The 15,497-nt window shown below is 49.6% G+C and overlaps 1 protein-coding gene across 1 annotated transcript; it reads left to right on the top strand.

Moving 5' to 3' along the window:
- LOC124522907 (cytochrome P450 4F3-like) lies at positions 1-15,198 on the top strand. Its single transcript, XM_047094592.1, is given in 11 exon segments — positions 1-56; positions 323-515; positions 4,836-4,980; positions 6,431-6,484; positions 6,579-6,706; positions 7,255-7,277; positions 7,382-7,473; positions 13,942-14,088; positions 14,185-14,249; positions 14,433-14,515; positions 14,907-15,198. Coding segments are annotated over 11 exon segments (1,164 nt in total). The 3' UTR covers positions 15,085-15,198.
- The last annotated feature ends 299 nt before the right edge of the window (positions 15,199-15,497 follow it).

The following is a 15,497-nucleotide window of genomic DNA, read 5'->3' as shown; positions in this document are numbered from 1 at the left end:
ATGCTGCCCAAGGGTGGGGTGGCTCCAGAGAGCAGCTGGGAGCAGAGTGGCTACTAGTGGGTGGTTAGCTATCTCTCACTCTCTGTCTTTTTCTCCCTCTCACTCACTCTGCCTCTCCCTCTGGAATTGTCTAGGTCCTCCTCCCCTTTCTGAATCACCACTTGCCCAGTGCTGAGCACTCACCATGCCTACCCCTCTCTGTCCCTGCCCCTCCCATCCCGGTGTGAGGGAGGGGCTCTCCCTCTGTTCCTGAAGAGCCCAGAGAGCTCACCCTTGGGCCCATTTCCTCGGCCTCAGGAAAATCTGTCCCCTCTGCCTCCAGGATGCTGAGCCTGTCCTGGCTGGGACTCGGGCAGGTGGCAGCCTCCCCATGGCTGCTCCTGCTGCTGGTGGGGGTCTCCTGGCTCTTGGCCCGCGTCCTGGCCTGGAGCTACAGCTTCTATGACACCTGTTGCCGCCTCAGGTGTTTCCCGCAGCCTCCGAAGGAGCACTGGTTTTGGTGTCACATGGGAACGGTGAGTGTGGGTGGCAGCAGGGGCCTGGGGCATCGGGGTGGATCCACTTTCCCAAGGGTGGGGAACGGGGACCTGGGGTGGGGCTGGTGTCTGGGACAGCAGCGAAGGGCTGCAAAGGGCCAAGTTCCCCGGTGTCCCCACAATCTTGCCAGGGGCCACCGTGCACGGTCCGCTCCCTGCCTGGCCCATGTTTGCTGGCCTCAGGCAAACACATCACCTCTCTGGGTTTTGGCTTCCCCACAGGAATCAGTTCTGATCTCTGCTCCCCTCTCCTGCCATGGGGTGCTGCTGGGCTGGAGAAGAGGGGTGGGCTGTGCGCCCTTTTCTTCTGCCTCCTTTTTGTGATCTTGCCTTTCACTCCCAAGATACATCAACGGGCCCCATTGCCCAACTGGGATAAAAGTTGACCACTTCCCCTTTCAGAAGGAATCACCCTGGCCTTGACCTTCGTGACCAAACCTATTTCATTCACTGCCTGCATCTCGTCAGCCCGTCTTCACCCACTCCTGCCTGGTTCCCACCCCTGTCATGTTTCCAGGACATGACCATGACCTCATCACCCCCCGGAAGCAATCTGGCCCTGCTGACCATGGCAGCTGCCCAGAAATTCCTTGTCTTCTGGGTTCTCGCACACCACCCGGCCCTGGTCTCCACTTGGCTCTTCCTCACCCCACCTTTCCATGCGGGGAGTCTTCAGGGTCCTAACCCACCCGTCCTCTTCTCTGGCTCCCCAGGCCATTGCCTCACCTGGGGGGGCTCTGACTCCCAAGGGGCCATCAACTCCCACCACAAAGGAATTATAAGCTTCCAGCTCTCCAGCCCCAGTCTCCCCTGTGGTCCTTTCTGTCTTTATCCCAGGAGAGATTTTTCTGAAATTTCACTTCTGTTAACACCACTACTCAGCTGAAAACCATTCTGTAAGACTGATCATCATTCTAGAGACAGACCACGTGTTGCCTGGCCAGGCTCTGCTGCCCTCCTGGCCCCGTGCACACCCTGGACCCTCCAAGCTCCTGCTTTCTCTCCTCCACGAGCCAAACCCTTCCTACCTCAGGCCCTTTGCTTGTGCTGCTCCTTTGCCTGGAAGGGCTTCCCTTCCTGCAGCCACTGGGTCGATCCCTCCTTTTCTGGTTGCATTTTCAGCTCAGGTGTAAATTCTACGAGCCTCCCTTGACTTCCCCCCCTAGACCTAGACTTCTGACATGGTCCTGCTCACACTCAAACAGTTAATTGTCCAGTTATTTGTTTATTATCTCTCTTTTTCTCTCTCTCACTAGACAGTGGCACTGGGGATAGATTGATATGTATAATGCCCGGCTCAGGAGCTGACATACAGTTGGCACTTCATAACTGTGTGATAATGTCATGGTGGAGGCCTTGTTCTAGGTTTGGATGAACTTACCATCACCTCCCTTGGTCATCCAATGCCACAGGGACAGGGGCCAGCTGCACCCCGGCCACCCCACAAACCAGCTCATTACACAACAGGATGCCCTAAGCTTGTCCTGAATGTTACCTGATATTCTGGGTGTTGGCAATTTCTCAGCAAGTTATGGAGGTAGCGGGAATGTTATAAAATTACAGTTCCTACACCTCCTATGAGGGCTTGGCCATGGAGGCTGGTCTTGGTCACTCTTCCCTCCTCCAGTCCCATTTGCTGTGTGACCTCAGCTGAGTCACTCTCCCTCTCTGGGCCAATCTCCTCAAATGCCTCAGGGTTCTTAGGGAGCAGGAAACAGTCACAGAAGTGAAAATGACTTGTATTCATCTGTCTGGAGCACCTGGAAGTATTTGTCAGTCTGGGATGGGGCTTCCCGTGGGACTGGAGAGGATGCCTCACTGGGAGGCAAGCCCCCCTCCTTCTCCTTTTGGGGGACGCGGCCTGGGTTTCTTCATTTGTAAAAGGCACGGCTGATGGGGGAGTCCATAGGTTCAGGGGATAGGTTCATAGATAGTCCATAAGTTCATAGGTAGAGGTGGATAGACAGATAGACAGACAGACAGACAGATGGGATGAACCATGCAAGCTGGTGGGCAGAAGAGGACGTAGGTGGGAGCTGCCCTCCTGACTGATGGGCAGAGCTCACACCCGTGTCCTGGGGTCTGTCAGAGCTGGAAGGTCTGCATACCTTCACCCTCTGGGGAGCGGTGGGGGGGGCTGTGTGGACTGGCCAGGACATGACAGGACATGGGAAGGAGCCCCAGTACAAAACGTGAGGCCACCCTGCTGTTCCCGTGGGCACCTCCCTGAGATTGGAACGACTCGCAGGAGAAGAAAGATCTGACTTCTCACGCCAAGGTCGGCCTCTCAGGGGGCAGGGAGCATGTCCTCTCCCTGTGTCCTGGGAGGGACCCTTGGGACATGGAGAGTCTTCTGGGATCCCTCTGCCCCCAAGGGAAGGAGCAGGAAGAAACAGAGATCCCCTCCATCTATGCAGAGTCTGGACACACTGACCACTGCAGAGGTTGCAGGGGAACTTGCCGTGGCTCTTTCTGTGGAGGTGATGGCCCCTGTCTTGCTTGTAGGTCCACCCCACAGAGCAGGGCTTGAGGGTCTTAATTCAGCTGGTGGCTGTCTACTCGCAGGGTTTATGATCTGCTTGGGCTCCCATCATTTCTTGCCACCGTGGCATTGCCTGCTCTGTCATCATGCCACAGGTACCCATCTGGAATATGTGGCCATGGGCACTGTGACAGCATCTGAGGGCCACGTACCCCTCCCTGCCAGGCTTCTGTGAGGTCCCTGTGGATTCCCAGGTCCTTTCTGCTCTTGGGTGACCTTGGTCATTACTTTCTTCTGGACACTGCTTCAGGAGTGTCCTTGGGGAGGCTCAGTCCCAGGTAATGTCTTGGGGGAACCCCAATCTTGGGCATGTAAAACTAGAGACACCCTCAATCCTGTGTGGTCAGAGTGGGTCTGACGGAGAGACAGGGGTAAGGGGAACTCAGAGGGGAAGCAAGGCATCTGCTGTTTGGGTAGGCTGGGAGCCTTCTTAGAGAAGGAGTTGTTGGAAGGGGGTCTGGTCTGATGGGTAGGAATTTTTTAGGAAAAGAAGAGAAAGTATATACTGTGGAGAGGAATAGCCCACTCAAAGGCCTGGAGGGGACAGAGCAAACACCTGTTTTTTTTTAAGTTTATTTATTTATTTTGAGAGAGAGAGAGAGAGAGAGAGAGAATATGCATGAGTGGGAGAGGGGCAGAGAGAGAGAGAGTGGGAGAGAGAATCCCAAGCAGGCTCCACACTGTCGGTGTAGCTCTTGAACTCATGAACCGTGAGATCATGACCCATGCCAAAATCAAGAGTCAGATGCTTAACCAACTGAGCCACCCCACTGCCTTGCGAGCACCAGGGATTTGAGCAACCATGAGTTGAGTGCATAAAGAGCAATGCTGGTGAGAGGCAGGGAGAAGGTGGAGGGGACAGCAGAGACAGCGGGGCTGCAGGACTGTGTGGGGGCAGGGGGTTTATTCTGAGGGTTCTGGGGAGCCATGGAGGGTGTGCATGTTAGGAGACACAGATATGGGGAGTGGGAGCGATAGAGAGAGAAATAGAGGTGAAGAAAGAGAGGTACAGAGAAAAAGTGAGGGAATCAGAGAGGACATACAGAGAATGTAAAAGAAACATACACAAACACATATCATCTATCATCTACCCATCCATCTCTCATCTCTTTCCTTCTCTCTTCATCCATCCATCCAAACATGCATGCATGCATGCATCCATACGTCTGTCCATCCATCCACCCATCCATCCAAGCGTCCATCCATGCATGCATCCATGTATCCATCCATACATGCGTGCATCCATCCATCTGTCTGTCCATCCATCCATCCATCCATGCATCCATCTATCTGTCTGTCTGTCCATCTGTCTGTCTGTCCATGCATCCATCCAACCATCTTCCCATTTATCTTTCATCCCTCTTCTCTCTCTTCCCCTCACTCTCTCTCTCTATGCATCTATCTCTCTATCATCTATCTATATCTATCTCTCTATCCCTATCTATCTATCTATCTATCTATCTATCATCTATCTATCTATCATTATCATGTAGCTCTCCATCATCTAGCTATTATCATCTGGCTGTCTATCACCTACCTAAAGAAACAGATGAAGATTGTGAGAGTGAAGGGAGAGGGAGAGGCACATAGATAGACACACAAAAAGAGACAAATCAACCAACAAAGGGAAGCTGACTTGGTGAGATGTAGAGGTGTAGACTAATAATGCAGGCAGAAGGGGGGATGCAGTGGGCAGTTGGAAGCTTCTGGGGCTGCTGCCTGACCTGGCCTCACCCTCTCCACCCTGCTGTCCCCAGGTAAAGAGCAATGAAGAAGGCTTGAGGTTCAGGGAGAGTCTGAGTCACAGCTTCCGTGATGTTCACCTCTGGTGGAATGGGCCCATCTACCCACTTCTGCGGTTCGTCCACCCCAAGTTTGTTGCCCCCCTGCTCCAGGCCCCAGGTATCTCTCCCAGGAGCACCCGACCCAGCCATTCCCTTGTCCCTGTTCCCCGTTCTCCGCACCTCTGGACAGACCAGGTTGAGCAGGGAAGTAGGTAGTATTGATGGAGTCCTGCCATTAACCTGCTGGGCGACTCTGGGCAGGTCCTGGCTCTCTCTGGTTCCCAGTCGTTTTCAATTTTGAGTGGTGGAAATTCAGCAATGTTGGTCTAAGAGAAGAAAGGGAATCTATTGACTGAAAAGCTGATGGAATGTTTTCTTCAGGCATGGTTGGATCCAGTCTTCAAACAGTGCCCTTGGGAATCTGTCTCTCTCTTGTAGTTCTGTGTTCCTCGGTGACAGCTTCACTCTCATGCTGACAAAGATGAGTCTAAGAAGTTCAACACCCATGGAAATGTGAGCTCATTCTCTGCAGACCCAGAAAGAGTTGCAGGATTCTCTTAAATTGGCCTGGCTTGGGTCACAGGGACCAATTCTTCCTCTGGTCACGGCAACTTGATTGTTAAGGGTTAGGGTCCTATGTTCAGCTCTGGAACGGAGGATGGACTGGCATGGCCACCCTCCCTAGATACTTGGTCTGAGGGAGGAAGAGGAGCGAGGTGTTGATTCCAGAAGGGGATGGACAGGCAGATACCACAGATGTCCATTCACTGGCATCTCTGCTAGGGGGGCATTTCCTGGGTGAGGAAACGGAGGCTCCAGGAGGCTTAAAAACTTCTCAAGGTCACATAGCATGCCGAAGGCTTTCTCTTACTTCTTCTGTGTGTTCTTGGCTGCCCTAACTGCCTCTGGTAGGAGGGACCTTTAGTTGGAAGGGGATTTGGGGTAGGGAGATGGCCAGAGTGTTGTGGGGGAAGATCCACAGGGTGTTGTGGGGAGCTGGTTTAGAGGCACGAGGGAGCAGTGGCAGCTCTTTGTGGTGGGGGGAGCTCAGCATCTGAGGTGGCAACATTGTTTGGTCTCTTAAGGACAGAGGGGCCCCTGAGCCTAAGCACTTAATGATAACTATGGGATGGAAGAGAATCCTGAGAAAGGTTAGGTCACACCTGGGCCATGACTGGGACATTAGTGGGACCATATTTAAGTCCTGCCAGGGACCGTCTATGAGACACACTGAGGTCGTGTCAGATTGTCTTTGGGTCCATTCCGAGGATGCTGCATGAGGCCAGTGTGTGTTATTCATGTGTGAAATATGCGTTGTCTTATTTAATTTCCAGAACCATATAAGGTAGAGATGATGATTATTGTCTCGTTGTCTCGTGTCAGGGCACATTATCATGTGGTGGGGCCATGTCAGAAGTCCCAGGAGATGTCAGAGGGTTGTGGGACAGGTGCGATGTCCGAGGTGGTTGGAGGGGGTATGCAATCCCCGGCTCGATCTTCCACCCCCCACCACAAAGCCCATCCCTGCGTCTTCTCTATGGCCCCTGATGATCTGTCTCTCATGCCAGCCACCATCGTGCCCAAGGATAAGTTTTTCTACAGCTTTGTGAGGCCCTGGCTGGGTGAGTAACTGTTAAGTGAAGGAGGTTGGGGACATCCTTGGGGTCTCAGGGGAAAGCACTGCCCTTGCCTACTCCTCGTGGCTGCCTCTACTAGGGGATGGGCTCCTGCTGACTGCTGGTGACAAGTGGAGCCACCACCGTCGTTTGCTGACACCTGCCTTCCACTTTGAAATCTTGAAATCCTATGTGAAGATTTTCAACAAAAGTGCAGACATCATGCATGTGAGTTGAAACCCAGGACCCCGGCTGGAGCCTTGGGAAAAGGGGTGTGGCCTGGAGTCCTGGCCTTGCTAGATGACTTTCGGGCCATTCTACTCCTTCTCCAAGCATCAGTTTCCCCATCTGTCAAATGAGGATTATAAGCCCTTCTTAGATAGTGGTCCAGATGATGTAATGGAATCATGGTCCTGGCACATTGTAGGTGCTCGGAAGGTGTTAGCTTCTAATCTGCCTCACTGAAACTCTGTGAAACTTGAGACACTAATGATGAAGATTATATGGTAGCTCTTTGTTCACTGAACTGCACCTTGAAACTCATGAGGTTGAAAGGATTTGTGTTTTATTGCTCGCAAGATGATGAGTCCAGAGAATGGTTCTTATTTTGCCTGGAATCACTCACGTGTCTGTGGCCATGGCTGGGTTTGGGAGACAGCTCTACTTTCCCAGGCTCAGCTCTGCCACACATTTGGGGCTTGGCTAATGGTTGGTTAGTCTAGGATGGCCTTGGTGGGACAACCAGACTCCTGCATGTGTCCCTCATCTTCCAGTAGGCTAGCCTAGGCTTGATCGCATGGTAGACCCTGGGCTCCAAGAGAACAAGCAGAAACATGCAGTACCTCTTGAAGCCTAGTTTCAGAACAGGCAACCGGGACCTCCACCTTCTTCTGTTGGCGGAAGCAAGTCCCACATCCAGCTCCAATTCAAGAGCTGGAGAAAGAGGTTTTACCTCCTAATGGAAGATCTGCCAAACCTCATTGCAAAGGGTGAAGGTACAGGGAGGGAGGAAGAAATGGAGACATTTTTTTTATATATATGAAATTTATTGACAAATTGGTTTCCATACAACACCCAGTGCTCATCCCAAAAGGTGCCCTCCTCAATACCCATCACCCACCCTCCCCTCCCTCCCACCCCCCATCAACCCTCAGTTTGTTCTCAGTTTTTAACAGTCTCTTATGCTTTGGCTCTCTCCCACTCTAACCTCTTTTTTTTTTCCCTTCCCCTCCCCCATGGGTTCCTGTTAAGTTTCTCAGGATCCACATAAGAGTGAAACCATATGCTATCTGTCTTTCTCTGTATGGCTTATTTCACTTAGCATCACACTCTCCAGTTCCATCCACGTTGCTACAAAAGGCCATATTTCATTTTTTCTCATTGCCACATAGTATTCCATTGTGTATATAAACCACAATTTCTTTATCCATTCATCAGTTGATGGACATTTAGGCTCTTTCCATAATTTGGCTATTGTTGAGAGTGCTGCTATGAACATTGGGGTACAAGTGCCCCTATGCATCAGTACTCCTGTATCCCTTGGATAAATTCCTAGCAGTGCTATTGCTGGGTCATAGGGTAGGTCTATTTTTAATTTTCTGAGGAACCTCCACACTGCTTTCCAGAGCGGCTGCACCAATTTGCATTCCCACCAACAGTGCAAGAGGGTTCCCGTTTCTCCACATCCTCTCCAGCATCTATAGTCTCCCGATTTGTTCATTTTGGCCACTCTGACTGGCGTGAGGTGATACCTGAGTGTGGTTTTGATTTGTATTTCCCTGATAAGGAGCGACGCTGAACATCTTTTCATGTGCCTGTTGGCCATCTGGATGTCTTCTTTAGAGAAGTGTCTATTCATCTTTTCTGCCCATTTCTTCACTGGGTTATTTGTTTTTCGGGTGTGGAGTTTGGTGAGCTCTTTATAGATTTTAGATACTGGCCCTTTGTCCTATATGTCATTTGCAAATATCTTTTCCCATTCCGTTGGTTGCCTTTTAGTTTTGTTGGTTGTTTCCTTTGCTGTGCAGAAGCTTTTTATCTTCATAAGGTCCCAGTAATTCACTTTTGCTTTTAATTCCCTTGCCTTTGGGGATGTGTCGAGTAAGAGATTGCTACTGCTGAGGTCAGAGAGGTCTTTTCCTGCTTTCTCCTCTAAGGTTCTGATGGTTTCCTGTCTCACATTTAGGTCCTTTATCCATTTTGAGTTTATTTTTGTAAATGGTGTGAGAAAGTGGTCTAGTTTCAACCTTCTGCATGTTGCTGTCCAGTTCTCCCAGCACCATTTGTTAAAGAGGCTGTCTTTTTTCCATTGGATGTTCTTTCCTGCTTTGTCAAAGATGAGTTGGCCATACGTTTGTGGGTCTAGTTCTGGGGTTTCTATTCTATTCCATTGGTCTGTGTGTCTGTTTTTGTGCCAATACCATGCTGTCTTGATGATGACAGCTTTGTAGTAGAGGCTAAAGTCTGGGATTGTGATGCCTCCTGCTTTGGTCTTCTTCTTCAAAATTCCTTTGGCTATTCGGGGCCTTTTGTGGTTCCATATGAATTTTAGGATTGCTTGTTCTAATTTCGAGAAGAATGCTGGTGCAATTTTGATTGGGATTGCATTGAATGTGTAGATAGCTTTGGGTAGTATTGACATTTTGACAATATTTATTTTTCCAATCCATGAGCAGGGAATGTCTTTCCATTTCTTTAAATCTTCTTCAATTACCTTCATAAGCTTTCTATAGTTTTCAGCATACAGATCCTTTACATCTTTGGTTAGATTTATTCCTAGGTATTTTATGCTTCTTGGTGCAATTGTGAATGGGATCAGTTTCTTTATTTGTCTTTCTGTTGCTTCATTGTTAGTGTATAAGAATGCAACTGATTTCTGTACATTGATTTTGTATCCTGCAACTTTGCTGAATTCATGTATCAGTTCTAGCAGACTTTTGGTAGAGTCTATCGGATTTTCCATGTATAATATCATGTCATCTGCAAAAAGCGAAAGCTTGACTTCATCTTTGCCAATTTTGATGCCTTTGATTTCCTTTTGTTGTCTGATTGCTGATGTTAGAACTTCCAGCACTATGTTAAACAACAACGGTGAGAGTGGGCATCCCTGTCGTGTTCCTGATCTCAGGGAAAAAGCTCTCAGTTTTTCCCCGTTGAGGATGATGTTAGCTGTGGGCTTTTCATAAATGGCTTTTATGATCTTTAAGTATGTTCCTTCTATCCCGACTTTCTCAAGGGTTTTTATTAAGAAAGGGTGCTGGATTTTGTCAAAGGCCTTTTCTGCATCGATTGACAGGATCATATGGTTCTTCTCTTTTTTTTTGTTAATGTGATGTATCACGTTGATTGATTTGCGAATGTTGAACCAGCCCTGCATCCCAGGAATGAATCCCACTTGATCATGGTGAATAATTCTTTTTATATGCTGTTGAATTCGATTTGCTAGTATCTTATTGAGAGTTTTTGCATCCATATTCATCAGGGATATTGGCCTGTAGTTCTCTTTTTTTACTGGGTCTCTGTCTGGTTTAGGAATCAAAGTAATACTGGCTTCATAGAATGAGTCTGGAAGTTTTCCTTCCCTTTCTATTTCTTGGAATAGCTTGAGAAGGATAGGTATTATCTCTGCTTTAAACGTCTGGTAGAACTCCCCTGGGAAGCCATCTGGTCCTGGACTCTTATTTGTTGGGAGATTTTTGATAACCGATTCAATTTCTTCGCTGGTTATGGGTCTGTTCAAGCTTTCTATTTCCTCCTGATTGAGTTTTGGAAGAGTGTGGGTGTTCAGGAATTTGTCCATTTCTTCCAGGTTGTCCAATTTGTTGGCATATAATTTTTCATAGTATTCCCTGATAATTGTTTGTATCTCTGAGGGATTGGTTGTAATCATTCCATTTTCATTCATGATTTTATCTATTTGGGTCATCTCCCTTTTCTTTTTGAGAAGCCTGGCTAGAGGTTTGTCAATTTTGTTTATTTTTTCAAAAAACCAACTCTTGGTTTCGTTGATCTGCTCTACAGTTTTTTTAGATTCTATATTGTTTATTTCTGCTCTGATCTTTATTATTTCTCTTCTTCTGCTGGGTTTAGGCTGCCTTTGCTGTTCTGCTTCTATTTCCTTTAGGTGTGCTGTTAGATTTTGTATTTGGGATTTTTCTTGTTTCTTGAGATAGGCCTGGATTGCAATGTATTTTCCTCTCAGGACTGCCTTCGCTGCGTCCCAAAGCGTTTGGATTGTTGTATTTTCATTTTCGTTTGTTTCCATATATTTTTTTATTTCTTCTCTAATTGCCTGGTTGACCCACTCATTCGTTAGTAGGGTGTTCTTTAACCTCCACGCTTTTGGAGGTTTTCCAGACTTTTTCCTGTGGTTGATTTCAAGCTTCATAGCATTGTGGTCTGAAAGTATGCATGGTATAATTTCAATTCTTGTAAACTTATGAAGGGCTGTTTTGTGACCCAGTATATGATCTATCTTGGAGAATGTTCCATGTGCACTCGAGAAGAAAGTATATTCTATTGCTTTGGGATGCAGAGTTCTAAATATATCTGTCAAGTCCATCTGATCCAGTGTCTCATTCAGAGCCCTTGTTTCTTTATTGACCATGTGTCTAGATGATCTATCCATTTCTGTAAGTGGGGTGTTAAAGTCCCCAGCAATTACCACATTCTTATCAATAAGGTTGCTTCTGTTTATGAGTAATTGTTTTATATATTTGGGGGCTCCGGTATTCGGCGCATAGACATTTATAATTGTTAGCTCTTCCTGATGGATAGACCCTGTAACTATTATATAATGTCCTTCTTCATCTCTTGTTACAGCCTTTAATTTAAAGTCTAGTTTGTCTGATATAAGTATGGCTACTCCAGCTTTCTTCTGGCTTCCAGTAGCATGATAAATAGTTCTCCATCCCCTCACTCTGAATCTAAAGGTGTCCTCAGGTCTAAAATGAGTCTCTTGTAGACAGCAAATAGATGGGTCTTGTTTTTTTATCCATTCTGATACCCTATGTCTTTTGGTTGGCGCATTTAATCCATTTACATTCAGTGTTATTATAGAAAGATACGGGTTTAGAGTCATTGTGATGTCTGTCTGTTTTATGCTTGTAGTGATGTCTCTGGTACTTTGTCTCACAGGGTCCCCCTTAGGATCTCTTGTAGGGCTGGTTTAGTGATGACAAATTCCTTCAGTTTTTGTTTGTTTGGGAAGACCTTTATCTCTCCTTCTATTCTAAATGACAGACTTGCTGGATAAAGGATTCTCGGCTGCATATTTTTGCTGTCTAGCACCCTGAAAATCTCGTGCCAATTCTTTCTGGCCTGCCAAGTTTCAAAAGAGAGATCAGTCACGAGTCTTATAGGTCTCCCTTTATATGTGAGGGCACGTTTACCCCTTGCTGCTTTCAGAATTTTCTCTTTATCCTTGTATTTTGCCAGTTTCACTATGATATGTTGTGCAGAAGATCGATTCAAGTTACGTCTGAAGGGAGTTCTCTGTGCCTCTTGGATTTCAATGCCTTTTTCCTTCCCCAGTTCAGGGAAGTTCTCAGCTATAATTTCTTCAAGTACCCCTTCAGCACCTTTCCCTCTCTCTTCCTCCTCTGGGATACCAATTATGCGTATATTATTTCTTTTTAGTGTATCACTTAGTTCTCTAATTTTCCCCTCATACTCCTGGATTTTTTTATCTCTCTTTTTCTCAGCTTCCTCTTTTTCCATAACTTTATCTTCTAGTTCACCTATTCTCTCCTCTGCCTCTTCCATCCGAGCCGTGGTGGTTTGCATTTTGTTTTCCATTTCCTTTAAAGCGTTTTTCAGCTCCTCGTGACTGTTCCTTAGTCCCTTGATCTCTGTAGCAAGAGATTCTCTGCTGTCCTGTATGCTGTTTTCCAGCCCAGCGATTAATTTTATGACTATTATTCTAAATTCACTTTCTGTTATATTATTTAAATCCTTTTTGATCAGCTCATTAGCTGTTGTTATTTCCTGGAGATTCTTCTGAGGGGAATTCTTCCGCTTGGTCATTTTGGATAGTCCCTGGTGTGGTGAGGGCCTGCAGGGCACTTCCCCTGTGCTGTGGTGTATAACTGGAGTTGGTGGGCGGGGCCGCAGTCCGACCTGATGTCTGCCCCCAGCCCACCGCTGGGGCCACAGTCAGACTGGTGTGTGCCTTCTCTTCCCCTCTCCTAGGGGCGGGATTCACTGTGGGGTGGCATGGCCCGTCTGGGCTACTTGCACACTGCCAGTCTTGTGATGCTGGGGATCTGGCGTATTAGCTGGGGTGGGTAGGCAAGGTGCACGGCGGCAGGGGGGGCAGGCTTAGCTCGCTTCTCCTTAGGTGATCCACTTCAGGAGGGGCCCTGTGGCAGCCGGAGGGAGTCAGATCCGCTGCCGGAGGTTTGGCTCCGCAGAAGCACAGAGTTGGGTGTTCGCGCGGAGCCAGCAATTTCCCTGGCCGGAGCCGGTTCCTTTTGGGATTTTGGCTGGGGGATGGGCGGGGGAGATGGCGCTGGCGAGCGCCTTTGTTCCCCGCCAGACTGAGCTCTGTCGTCCGGGGGCTCCGCAGCTCACCTTCCCTTTGTCCTCCAGCCTTCCCGCTTTCCGAGCAGAGCTGTTAACTTATGACCTCCCAGAGGCTAAGTCGCGCTTGCTGTCCGAACACAGTCCGTCAGGCCCCTCCGCTTTTGCAAGCCGGACTCGGGGGCTCTGCTTGGCCGGCGAGCCGCCCCTCCGCCCCGGCTCCCTCCCGCCAGTCGGTGGAGCGCGCACCGCATGGCCGCCCTTCCTACCCTCTTCCGTGGGCCTCTCGTCTGCGCTTGGGTCTGGTGACTCCGTTCTGCTAATCCTCTGGCGGTTTTCTGGGTTATTTAGGCAGGTGTAGGTGGAATCTAAGTGATCAGCAGGACGCGCGGTGAGCCCAGCGTCCTCCTACGCCGCCATCTTCCCAGAATAGCCTAATTTAATTTAATTTTTTAATTATCACCATACATTTGTAATGGGTCTTAATATGAGATGAATGGATTCTCTTTCTTTGGTCTTTTAAATCGACATAGATTTTGAACTTTAAGTTTTTCAAACTGAATAAGATTGCTAAGCTCCAAAAACACCAACTAGATTTTAATTGGGTGCATTGGATACATTAATTAACTTAGAAAGAATCCACACCGTTATATTAGGTATTCCACCTAGGAGGGTGCCTTTTGTTTGTTCAAATAACCTGATAAGTCCAGCAAAGAGATTTTTTTTCCATTTTAAATAAACTGTATAACTTTAGACTTTGTAACTTTTAAAGGTACTGTGTGAATGTTGAGCTTTGTTCAGAAATACTTAAAAAATTTTTTTTCAATATTTATTTTTGAGACAGAGAGAGAGAACAGGGAGGGGCAGAGAGAGAGGGAGACACATAATCCGGGGAGCAGCTGGAGGTCTGTGGGAGTCTGATTCGATCCCTGGCTAATTGTTAGGGGGCTTCCTTAGGGACGACCTGGCCCTGTTGCCTTTCCTGACCATGTGCATCAAGGAGAGTCTGCGGTTGCACCCCCCGGTCACAGCCGTCTCCCGCTGCTGTACCCAGGATGTCGTGCTCCCAGATGGCCGGGTCATCCCCAAAGGTGCCCACAACACCAGGGGGAGGAGCCTCGTGGGCAGGAAGAGGGGCCCATCAGGCAGGGTGAAACCCTTCCTGACTGGCCCCTCCCCTCCCACAGGTGTTGTCTGCCTCCTTAGTATTTTGGGGACCCACCGCAATCCATCCGTGTGGCCAGACCCTGAGGTGCTGCCTCCCCCTCCCTCCCTCCACCCACCCTCATCCTTGGCCACACCCTAGCGGGGCCTAAGGGAGGGCTCAGGGTTCTGACCTGGCAAATCGCTCCCTCCATGAAAGGCACACCTGTGTCTCCAAAGCCGGCTGTCCTGGGAAACCCCATCCAACAGTCCCGCCTCTCTCCGCCCCCAGGTATACAATCCTTTCCGCTTTGACCCACAAAACATCAAGGAAAGGTCTTCCCTGGCTTTTATTCCCTTCTCCGCGGGACCCAGGTGAGCGCAGCGGGCATCTGAGGTGGGGATGAGGTGGTGAGGGCAGGGACCTGGGCCTGAGATCCCAGACGTGGCTGTGGGGGCGGGAAAGGGCGTGTTGAGGATGGTTCTCCTTCTCTCCCCTCCTCCAGAGGTTGGGGGTAAAGTCCTGGGCAGTGGGGGTTTACTGGGTCCAAAGAGGGCTCCGCGGTGTGCTCAGAGCCCCTTCCCTCTGTCTGGGAGTTCAGGGCTGGGATCTGAGCCAAGCTCAGGGACCCCCGTATGGGGGTCCCGGGCACGGTTAGTCCCCTCCGGTATCCCTGCGGGCGGGGCTGGCGGTCCCGGGCCAGGTTCGGGGCGCGACGGGACCTGCTGGGGTCCCTGGCGAGTGAGTGCCCACTGCCGCCCGCAGGAACTGCATCGGGCAGACGTTCGCCCTGACCGAGATGAAGGTGGTCCTGGCGCTCACGCTGCTGCGCTTTCGGGTCCTGCCCGACAAGGAGGAGCCGCGCAGGAAGCCTGAGATCATCCTGCGCGCCGAGGGCGGGCTTTGGCTGCGGGTGGAGGCGCTGAACGCGGGCCCCCAGTGACCCGCCAGCTCCCCCTGGCTTGGGATCCACCCCGACCCTACACACGCCCCCTGCCGGATTCCCAGGACTAGAACTGTGTGGTCTCTTCTGCCTGGGCGCCACTGACAGCCAGCAGGGGACGCTCGGGACCTGGGGGAAGGAAGTGGGAGGGCTAGGGCGAGGGGTGTGGTGGAGGGGAGGCTGGTGTGTGAGCCCAGGACCCTGGCAACCTTTCCAGCTGACCACACCCCCCCGCCATGCTGATTACGTGCTCTCCCAGAGCCCAATAAGGGCTTTTATCCTGTAGGCAATCGGGAGCCATGGGAGGGGTTTGTGTAGGAGAGCGACCACCGTTAGAGACTGACTGAGGGGCATGTTTGAAGCTCATGGTCACAGTAGAGAACCCATAGTGCCACTACTCTCTGGCCACTCTG

The sequence above is a fragment of the Lynx rufus genome, unplaced genomic scaffold, assembly GCF_022079265.1.
Source record: "Lynx rufus isolate CCGP_SWC_20201006 ecotype Redwood Valley unplaced genomic scaffold, mLynRuf1.p SCAF_4, whole genome shotgun sequence".
In the NCBI taxonomy this organism is placed as follows: Eukaryota; Metazoa; Chordata; class Mammalia; order Carnivora; family Felidae; genus Lynx; species Lynx rufus.
This window is presented reverse-complemented; position numbering and strand designations above follow the sequence as displayed.